We start from the raw sequence: 11483 nt of genomic DNA, 5'->3' as shown, positions 1-11483 counted from the left end.
TTTTAATTATCTAACCTGTGAGATGTCTAATCTGTAGTGACATTAAGATTTCCATTGAGCAATCAAGCAATAGAAAGATTAATTCAAACCTCTTTTGCCTCCTCCACACCAAGTGTTCATGTAGGTTAAGGTTCAGCCATGTTGAGATAGTTGGAAACTGTGTTAAAAGTTGTCTGAATGGAAGAACAAGGAGCTGCAGATCCAACCTAAATGTGTTTGGTAGCTAATTTTAGTTGTCTGTGACTGAAAGTTTTGTCACATCTATTGTACAACTTAAATAAAGAAGCTTTATGAAGTTAGTTCTTCCTGCTTGTCAGTAAAAAAATACTTAATTTACCAGCAAAATAATTTTGTTGTTCTTTTCCTCACACTAATGACAAATAAGCAGTTTAGTACAGTATGTGGAGATTAATTTTCTTGCCAAAAAAAAGATTGTGTAATTTCCCCCCTTTTTACATTGAAATGGCAAAATGTCAGAGCATTGATTTACAATTATAATGTGTAATTATCAGCAGTAGAGGATGTGGATTAGGTGACTTTTCTAATTTTATTATTTCACAATGTTTCTTCTTGTTGCAAAACCCTTCAAATATAAATCTTCCCCCAACCAAATCTCACATTTCTCTCCACAGTTTCCTCTCTCTATTCACCCCTCATGACCACATTTCTGAAGTCACCAGTTCCCCACCACGTGCAGATTTGCTTCACTATATTTCTCTCTGCTCTAAACAGCTGTTTGCTCTTGGGCCCTTTCTCACTTTCACTTCCCTCCAGTCTCTGCATGCCCTGAGCTTCTCTCCCAGATTTAAAAGGGCCATGAAGACATTTTAGAGGCTAAACAAAGCCTTCCAAGGCAGCAGGGATTGTTAACTGCATTTCTAGTACAACAATGATGTCATTGACCTGTGCCTATCTTTGTACTTTTGGTTCACTTAGCAAGAGGTAAGTTATTGCCTTACAAATCACAAAGAGACCAATAAAATTCCTTATCTACATTGTATTATTTTAATCTCAGTCTTTTGCTTATAGAAATTAAGTTCTAATTAAAGCCCATTAACAAAGGTCAAATTGACTTGACAAAAATGACTTTCAGCTATGCTAAGAGCTTTCAGCTATCAACAGTTATCTATTACTAACAAATAAAACTCCAACAGCAAAACTGATACGAACTTAGGAGTTGTTTTTGCTGAAATCACACTGATTGCTATCTCACTTTCTAGAAACACAAGTTCTTATCTTTGTTAAATGTTTTTTTATTGGCATGATCTCATTTCACAAAACTGCCACCAGACTGTTTAGAAGCATGTCTCTTGCACTGTCCAGATATAATTGCAAACATAAATTACTAATGTAGTTTTTTTCAAATTTAAATAACAATAGTTTCCCTATATTATTCTTACCAGGTATTATGTGGGTCATATACTGTTTTGCTCATTATTTAGACAAAAATAACTGGCTTTATGAAATTTTAATTTCCTTTATAAGATTTTAATTTTGGGGAAGGGGAGTTTTTTGTGGGATTTCACAATCTCTTTGATAAACAGAAGTATTGCTTTTTTTGTAGCCATAGTTTTTATACCTACCACGAGAAATATTGAATTGTTCATTAAAATAAATACATAAAGTAATTTAATATTAAAACTCTTCAAACGCTGAGGCATGGAACTGCTGGCCTACCCATACTGAGTATCCATCAGACTGAGCGTGCCCAGTGATCATAAAGCCCAAATATTTAAACACTAGACATTAAAACAAATAAATAACTACAGTGCCCACATAAACTTCCTTGCTGTAAGACTTCTATCATCTTATTAGCACCTTTCAACATCCCTATTTACATGTTGTAATATGTAAATTATACAGTTCAGTCCTGTGTTTTCAAGTGGGCAGAATGACAATGTGAAGGTTGGCATTCACTTCCATGACTGAAGGTGTAGAAATGGGGTCACAAATGGGTACAATGACAGAAATTAATGTTGCTGCTCTATCCTATCTGGTAGCCTACTGTATATCTTTGGGGGAACATATAGAAAAACCCAAAAGGACTGCTTTCTGCTTTTAGTAAATGGCAAACTGAATATAGGGGGCTTAACACAAAAACAGTGTTCCTAAACAGAGAGGCTGCTGGGCCTCCAGTCCTCTCATTATGGGAATTGTGAAGCTGATCTCTTTTGTAAGCTTGATAATGTCTCTTACAAGGATATCTCCTTGTAAGAGACATTATCAATGAAAACAACTTGCAATAGGGCTTTTTTCCCTCTCTGTTTCCATGCCCTGTAAGCTCTGAAATAGCTCAAATAAGCAGAAGAAAATGTGTAACCAAATTAAATAAAACAAACAAGAGGTGGAAACTGAAACGCCTTAGAAGTCTGGCCAGTTTTACACTTATGGAAATATGGAGAGACTGCAGAGACAGTGGCTGTAAATGATGGCTGCAAATTCAGATCCAAGCAATTTACTTTACCTCTGTGTGTGGCGGGCAAAGTTCAGTCCATTTGTATCTACCAGTTAATGTTTTACCCAAGGAGGGCACCTTTAACACTCTGAACAGTTCTCTAATTAAGATATTAAAGCAATGTCAGATCTAAATTGAGCCACTTAGCCAAATATGATCACAAGGACACATGAGGTGTCATTGGGTTCTTGAGATAGTTCTGCTCCTTTCTGTGTAAACCTGGGGCTCAGTTTGGCCATCAATAACCCCAGCTCAATAAATGTTCTAAGGGGCCCCCTCATCCTCTTCTTCCTAACTGTCAAAGTTCTGCTCTGAAAGGCAATAACATAGGGGAAAGAGCTGGGAAAGAGGCAGGGGTTGAGGCATCAACTGTGGCAGTGAGGAAAGGCCAGCCATGAGCCTAAAGGCATTGCCAGACCCTTCCAAGGGGACAGTTCCTGTGAGAAGACCCTCAGGGACTTATCCAGGTGATGACTTTTCCAAGTAACTATACACATCTTATAAACAGAAATGATGTTCAGCTCCTGAAGTAATCCTACTTATCTTTATCCTGACCCCATCATGCCAGGCCTGAATGTCTAATTTAATTCTTGCACCCTGGACAGATAAGAATTGTTTTCCCTGTTTTTATAAACAAGATAACATCAAAATTGCAGCTTGGCAGGGATCACTGGTAAGTTCAGTGTGTTGCCTCATGGAAAATTAGACAGTAGAAGCAACAACAAGACCAAACCCTTTTCAGTCAGGAATAGCTGGGTCTCACCATCAGGATAAGCAGACAGGAGAGCAGCAAGGAAGGAAGTGGGGTTGTGATCCACCTTCTTAAACTAATTGGCAAATGGGCATTTTTAAAGCCAGCTGAAGAGGTGGAAGGTGTAGGTGTAGGTGTAGAGTCTGCTCAGGACTCAATACTTCCTACCTGTTGGGGTAACAACGTTCTTCACACTGCAGAAGTTTACATGACACAGTAAAATGAACTACTCATAATCTTGTCTCAAGTTCATGTTACCTGAAAATAGTATTTTTTCTACCTCAAAGTCAAAGCAATAGAAATAAGTTTTCCATTTTTATGTTTATTCAATTAATAAATTAAACATAGAGATGTTTATATTCCTCATAAAAAACAATATATTACATTCAGTAATATTCAGGAATGTAAAGATGGTAATAACCTCATACAGAGAGTAAATTTACTTGCTCTTCCTCAAGGCAAATGAACAACTGCCAAAATGAGCAGGGGTGTGATTTATTCCTCCTCTTTGGCAGCTCTTCACTTCCTTAATTCTTCAAATCTAGCACTTTCTGGTCTCTATTATGGATTCTCAAGCTATTCTGCAGCGCTGCAGTTTGAATCCCAGGACATTCTCAGGCTGTCATGATGCTGCTGTGATCTGTGATCTGCACTGGGGTACAGATCAGGACCACTCCAAAGCCAATGACTTCTGGCATAAGAAAGCTATTTTAAAAAAAGTCTTTCTGTTGAGGAAGAATGCAAAAGACATTTTTCCCACAAGTTCAAGGAACACTGTTTACCTGACATCAAGTGAGTTCTCACTTATGAGTGAAAAGGGTTTTTAGAAGTTTCTCTCTTCCTGGAGACCCTAGCTGCTGATTTTGATGCTTTAAAAGCAGCATTTTCTTTTCATGTAAATGCTTTTCTCATTCTTGTGGTAAACAATAAACTGACAGAATGCTTTCCTGGCACTGAAGTATAAAAAGTCAACAAACTGCCAAAGAGGGAAATTGTCTTTCTTCCACTCTCCATCTGCTGCAGGCAGCTGAAGGGTAACTTATAGCAACCATAGATTAGGAAAAAAAATGCACATTGCTATAGAAATTGCCAACAGTAGACTCACTTGGAGAGCTTGGCTTTATTTGTAGACATTTCCAAACATTATTTGTTCTTTTTCAGGGCCTATTTCAAATTCCATCAAAGCCAGAGACAAGACTTTCACTAATTTCAATGCCTTTGGAGCAGATTCACAGGGGAGAGCCTGTGGCACCCTCAGCCCTGGCATTTTTAGTATGTTCATGTAGTCAGATTTCCAGCAGCAGAGAAAGAACTGGACAATGCTACAGAACACATTCATCATAAAAGTGAGCTCCTACTGGAAATGTCTGTGTCACCAAGCCAGTACATTCAAGTACAGTCTCCTTCATCATGCCTGTGCTTTCAGAAGCAGGCTGTGTTTTTCTTATCTAGAAGGATAAAGTAGGAGGGCTGGATGCCAGCTGCTGTGAAGCCTGGCAAGTCAGCAGGGCCCAGGAAGAAGCAGGGAGTCTGGAGAAAGCATCATGCAAACATACAGTGGCCAACTAACTGAAATGTAGCTGCCCTCAGCTCTGGCTGCTGCAACAGCTTGAATATAAAGCACTTGGGTTGGCTGTTCCCAAACTGAAGCCTGTGAAGGTTTGTATGGGGCCTGAAAGGGACTCCTAATTTGCAGACACCCCCAAGAGAAGCAGCTGATAATAGCAGTTACACAGTCTAATCTGGGAAGGGGATGGGTGTCTGGGCCAATTAGCTGATTAGAATATGGATTGGCCTTCTCCAGAGCTGGGAAATCCAGTCAGAATATTCACATCTTAGCTGCTCCATAAGCTCTCCCTATTAATCATCAGAAATTCATGTGGGATCTGCTCCAAGGTTTCCATAGCTGAACTCTTGATTTACAGGAATGGTGAGAAGGAAGACATCCAGAATATTGTATTTTCTTCTCCTTTCCTCTCATCCCCACTATTTTTCTACCCATAAACAATTTCCAATTAACTTTATCTTGAAAACCCTGATAACAGCCCTGCTTTTTCCTGCTGAGCAAGACAGCCATAAACTGGAGGTCCAGAAAGGTCTTGGGATTGAAGTTCACTCTCAGATGGTGACTGGATGCAGTGCATGCACTCGGCTTTGGCAGAAAGCTTTGGAGCTGGACTGGCACACTGCAGGGATGGGCACTGCCTTCAGCCCAGCAGTGCAGGGCAGGAGGCATTTCTGCAGTGCAGGAATCCATCGAACACTGCTGATTCCTCTGTGCTCTGCTAACTGCTCACTGATCCATGTCTAAATATAAGTGCCTGTTCTTTCAGATTCGGGTTATGGTGGTATAAATTAATAATAATGGCATCAAACTCAATGGAGTTAATGCCAAGGACAGGAGGATCACAATAGCTAAAATCCTTATTTGTACTGTGCTTCAACTAAGCTGGTGGCTTTGTAAACTTGATGGATATCTTTTATAAGGAAGTTGAGATGCATTTAGAGATTTCAGCCCCTAAACGTTGCTGGGCTTGCTTCCCAAAGTCCATCATCAGCCTTTGGAATGTGCCAATAGGGCTCTCAAGTAGTTCTGACGATTAAAGCAATATTTTCATATTTCCTAAATCATTGATTTAAGTTATGGCCTTCTCTTCTGCCTCCCAGCAGCTATAAACACTGTAGCTCCAAAGAGCTGAGCAGCTTATCTTTTAAGGCATGATGGGAGCATTTCATTTGAGGTGTGGAATTCTAAGCAGACACAACAGCTCAAAATGAAGCTTCTTGAACAGCTGAGATGAATCTGCACGTGCGTAAACAGGAGGGCAGGATGGATCTGATACAGTAATTATAGACATTGCATTAGCATCTAAAAGAGCCACCTCAAAAATAATTAAAAATAAAGCAATCCCGACCAATTAAATGTATCTAGAGAAGCAGTGTGTTTTCCCATCTCATAACTCCTTGTGTTTCTCATTTTTTTTATTCTCACTATTTTATCTCTTTGCTTTTGTAAAGACCTCCCAGCTTCAACGTTCACACAATGAAGCCTTTGATGTAGGAGCTTTATCTCACTTTTTCACATGTCCAACAGTAGCATATATCAACTTTATCTTCTCTGCTCACAAGGAAAGCAATGATTTAATGTCTCCTCCTCAAACTGATCTCACATGGGATGTGACATTTGTACAATAGAGCTCACAAGAGTCAGTGCAGGGACTTAGCATCAGCACAACACCCCCCAGGCACAATCACAATTATATATTAGAAGTTCTGGTCTGTTCCATGCTCTATAGCTGCCTTTGGAGAAGACAGCAAAAACAGTGGTGTTCTGGTAAGCAAGACCAGTGCAACGCACAGCACCGAGCTGAGAATGTGGCTGGGAGTCACAGTTCTGATTTTTCTTGCTGTGTGTTTGGCTGTGGAGGAAGCAACTGATGAAGGAATACCTTGCTCAAAGTACCAGCAAGCTTTCAACCATTCATGCTATGAATTTGTTAGACTCCAGCAAACCTTCTCAGGTGCCCAGAGCTGGTGTGAGAGAGGAGGAGGGCATCTTGTCTTTATTCAAAATGAGGAAACTCAAGAGTTCTTGCAAAAACATATTGCTGAGGATCAGGAATGGTGGATAGGACTGATCTCAAACTCCTTGCTGAATGAAACTACTGATGGTAAGTGGTTTTAAAATCACATCTTTAAAATTATATCAGCTCATGATGCTTTCTTAACATGGTAGAAAATGCAGTAAGTCCCTTTGTAGATGTCTGCTGAAAAGCCTCTTTTGTTGCTGTACCTTCAGATTTGTATTAAGATGTTTAATTACCTGCTTCACTTCCTTGTTGCATGTTATCACCCTTTCCATTGGATCTTGTGGTTGTGTGAACACATGGTGAGTGAGACCAGCTTGCTGAGCCAGTGAAACAACTGTGCTGGCTTAGGTCTCCAGTGGAAGGCAAGTCATCCCACTAGGAAGTGCTGCAAGATCTGATGCCAGGGAAATGGTGAAATCTTGAGGCTGGGAGCACAGGTGGAAGTGGCAGTGTCTCTTTTCATGATTGTATCAGGTTCAATATAAAATGTAATTGAAGATCCTTTCCCAGACTAACCATCTCTGCTTCAGTAGGAGCAGGGCTACAGTCCTGCTCTGCAGGCTCTGGCTCTAATTGTATTACTGTGGAAAATAAGCATTCAGGACGCAATTTCTCTGTTTGCAGGGTCAATAACCTGGCTGGACACTTCAAATATAATCTACAGTAACTGGTACAAGGATCAGCCATTTCCCTTCTCATCCATGTGTGGGTACATCCTGAAGAATGCCAAGTATCAGTGGGGTGTGACTGAAAATTGCAGCCAGGAATTTGACTTCATTTGTGAGTTTGGTAAGATACACAACAGCTGGAACAGTGAAGTGAGAGTGCTGTGATCACAATGGGGCATAAATTGCCTTGTTGCTTTCAAAGTAGCTGGGAAATTACTTCATGAATCTTACTAAATGTGAACAAGCAAAAAGTCATATAACCCCAGCAGATGCTCTTTTTTCAGTGTGCTGATAAAGATCTGATCCAAAGAAGGAAGAACCCACAAATCACTGGGACATTCAGGTGCTCAGCAACCAGACATTAAGGCCCAGGGTTCCAGAAGAGGGTTGATAAAATAGAAATGGATCTGAGAGTGAATATAATGTGTAGCTGTCCACATCTTCAGTGGATATAAGCTGGCTATGTTAAAGCATGGCTGCAAGAATAAACTCTCACAACACCATAATACCTGGGTTAGGTAGGACCCATATGGCTGTACCATAAAAACACTCATTGATGTGGACCAGAATAATTCCCATTTGTAACTGAAGCAAAAATACAGGCAGGCTTCCAGAGGCACCACTCCTTGCAGTCTGGAGTGAGCAAAAGTGAGAGCAAGTTTTTCTTGTTTCTTCTGAGACCCTTCCACCATGTGAAGTTCAAGGTTTTCCCAGGTTAAGGAAGCAGACAGGAACCTGTACTTCCTGTGCTCAGACAGAAAATCCACAGACATTGTGTCACTCAAATTGTGACTTGGAACAAGCAGTTCTGGAAAGGAATGCTGCAGTATCATCCCTTTAAACATATAGATATGAGGGGAATTTGTGTTCCTCGCACTTTGCACAGGAATACTTTAAACTGCAGCTAGAACTGGGGTCACAAGCACTGGAAGGACAGTCTGGCTGTGGGCTCACTAATATAAAAGGCTTCCAATCAAGTATGCAAGTACAGGTTTCCTCCACAAGCCCTAGAATTGCCACTGCCCTGTCCAGCAGTCTGCTACTACTGACATAAATAAGTTGTTCTGCAATAAGCAAAGCTAATAAAGTTTTGTTTCCTATCCTGATTTTCTGCTCCACATCCCCTCCCTACTCTCCTCAGCACTCCCAGTTCACCCCTATATCCCCAGCATGTCCCACCTCTGCAAATACTTTTCACTGCCTCAGCTCCCTCCCCTGTAGCTGCTCCAGAGCTCCAACTGTATGTGCAGGTCACTTGAATTCCATGTCCATGGTATTGATGTAGCTCTTTCTCTTCTCCCTAGATATTGCATTTCATGACATTTTAGGGTGTTGGAGGTTTATATCTATACATCAAATTTAGCTAAAGATGACTAACATTAAAAATGACTGGGGGAGAGGAAACTGGCAGAGAGCACAATCCCTTAAGCTTATTTTTCTTGCAAAAACAGACTAAAATTATTTTTCCATTACAGCCACAGTAGACAACTGTCTGTTTGTAAGGAAAGTATCATCTGTTACCATAGGATCTGACTGAGAGCCCATTAAATTCAAAGAGCAACAATATCTTACACTACATTCATCATTCCACTACCCAGGAAACCAAGACCAGATCAAGGCAATTCTACCATTTGGTGTTCTGTAGGTTAGCAGTTCATTATAGTAAATACATATGTATCAAAGCAGGGTTTGTACCTAGAAACACAGACCAAGTTTTGTCCATCTTTCCATGTAAAAGCTGCTGAGAGAGCAAATACTGTGAGAAACCTGCATATAGAGAACAAATAAAAAAGGCATGAGATAATGGTCCATACTAGAATTTACCAGCAAGTTATTTTTCAAGCTTATTTAGTGAGCTCTAATCTGCAAACTGATCATGTTGCTATAGTTACAGCCAGGCTTAGCTTTAGCCTTTAAATAACAATAGCACACAATTATTGCAGTGTGCACACACTGGCACTGTTAATCAAGGGACTTGAGGGGAATGATCCAAACAACCACGGGAGGACAATGTGTTTAAACCTGGAACAGCTGAAACAAAAACACCCTTTTGCAACACTCCCATATGAGAGCAGTTATTCACATCCTCCTCTTCAGGGTATTAAGCAGCCTGATTACAACACGATACTAAAATTCTGAAAGATAATTAACTGTCCCAGATTAATCAAAGAATGAGGTGTATGTATTTAGAATTATGACCTTACCCATCTGAGCAGTCCTGCTGAATGAAGTCAGTCAAATATCACACAGGAACAAAGGAGTCTCTGTGGCAGAAATGGGATCAGCTCCCATACTTAATATGCAAACTATTCTCCAAAGCAATTACCTGAATATTATGCAATCCATACATCTCTTTCGGAAGTAAGGAGCGACTTTAAACCTTCCAGTATTTCAGGTCAAACAAATGCTAAGAGTTTTTCACAAAACACTATTTATTTTTATAATTAAAATATTTTTGCTTATTGAAAATATCCTCAATGTTTTAAGGCAGTAAAAACATATATCTATTAATTTTGACGTTTTTTAAAATAAAATGTTTAATTCTTTTTAATTTTCTTAAATTTTCTTAATTGTTTAGCTTAAAAGGGAGAAAAGGGAAGAAAGACAAACAAAACAAAATGGACATGGAGTAGAATTGTATCAGGATTTTCAGAAATTCAGAAAGGTAATATTTGGGGTTTTTTCTCCTATTAGAATCTGGCCAGAGCATCGCTTGTGATAATTCCAATGCCACTGTACAATGTGGATCAGGAGAAGTGATTCAAATTGAAGAGAGCTTCTATGGGAGGAAGACCCCTCATTACTGTGTGTCAGAGACTCCTCTGCAGCTTGAAAGAGATGAAGGCTGCAGCTGGCTCAGTGTCAAGGATGAAGTAGCAGGTAGTATCTTACAGCATTGCTTGTCAGAAACACAAAGTGGTACCAAAGTTCCTTGTGCCTCGAACACTTTATCCTTTTTTCCAGCAGTTTGCAAATGGGAAAGTAGATTATTCCTAAATGAAGGGAATCACAGAGAACTTCTGACGGGGAGGAAGTTGCTGGAAAGGAGGAGTTTTGTGAGAAGCGAAGAGTCAGAGAAGGAGAGGAGGAGCTAAAGGAGGGATTTTTTCGAAGAGCAAGGATTCACAGGAGGGGAGGAGCAAATGAAGGGCAAGGGGTGTGCCTGACAAGGGTGTGGCTGGCTCTTCTTTCTGTAGGTGCATGAGCCAAGGGCTTGGGTACTAAACAGTGACTGTAGCCTGTCCCCAGGGAGATTCTTAGGGCTTCCAGCCAAAATTAAACTAAACACAAAAACTTTTTTTTCTTTTTTTTTTAATCGTACCTTTTCAAATTCAGCTTTGTTCCAAGAAAATGAATTGTTGCTAAGAAATGCCCCAAAATAAGCAACACGCTAAAGTCAAAGGGATGAGGAAATTTGTCTAGAAATCAGAGACATGATACTGCTCCTCCTGCCCTTTTTGTTTCTCATTCATCTTTCATCTGAGCTGTTGTGGCACTAAAGGCAAGAGCCATGTGCTGATCTGAAATGCTCCCTTTGCAGGCCAGTGTCAGGGGCTGCAGGCCTGCCAGGTGGCAGCAGATGGCACTTTCTTTGGAGATCCTTGTCCAGCTTTGGGAAGCTATTTGTCTATTCAATACCACTGCAAGGAAGGTAAGAGGGAGGGGGATGTCCACACCAGGAGCCTGTCCTGTTCTTTGCTGTAACACTGAGACCACTGATATTTATCTTAAAAATCACTGTTCCATCCTCAGGGAAGAAACTGGAATAGTGCTGATCACTGAAAATAGGCACAAAAATGTAGATTCCCTCTCCTGACTGAGGGTTCTGGGTAGAATATAAAGCCCAGAAATTCAGATACATAGAACATATTTATATGAAATTATGTTCCAACAAGCATTTTGATTACTAGTCATGGAAAAGAATCAGCTCCCTGTCACACCATTAATGCACACAAATTAGCAGCAGTACCAGCTGTGATTTGGAGCAGGCTGGCTCTCAATGCATGAAAATAAATTGA

The 11483-nt window shown here is 40.2% G+C and overlaps 1 protein-coding gene across 1 annotated transcript in view; it reads left to right on the top strand.

The window, feature by feature from the left end:
• Positions 1–5548: 5548 nt before the first annotated feature.
• Positions 5549–11483, top strand: part of PKD1L2 (polycystin 1 like 2) — a 36697-nt gene continuing 30762 nt past the window's right edge. Inside the window, exons 1-5 of the mRNA XM_030227708.2 lie at positions 5549–5554; positions 6478–6877; positions 7421–7585; positions 10159–10344; positions 11006–11116. Of these exons, the coding sequence (XP_030083568.2) occupies positions 5549–5554; positions 6478–6877; positions 7421–7585; positions 10159–10344; positions 11006–11116 (868 nt within the window). The remainder of the gene's footprint in view (positions 5555–6477; positions 6878–7420; positions 7586–10158; positions 10345–11005; positions 11117–11483) is intronic.

The sequence above is a fragment of the Serinus canaria genome, chromosome 11 (genome assembly GCF_022539315.1).
Source record: "Serinus canaria isolate serCan28SL12 chromosome 11, serCan2020, whole genome shotgun sequence".
Taxonomy (NCBI): Eukaryota; Metazoa; Chordata; class Aves; order Passeriformes; family Fringillidae; genus Serinus; species Serinus canaria.
Note: the sequence above shows the minus strand (reverse complement) of the source record. Positions and strands in the feature narration are given on the sequence as shown.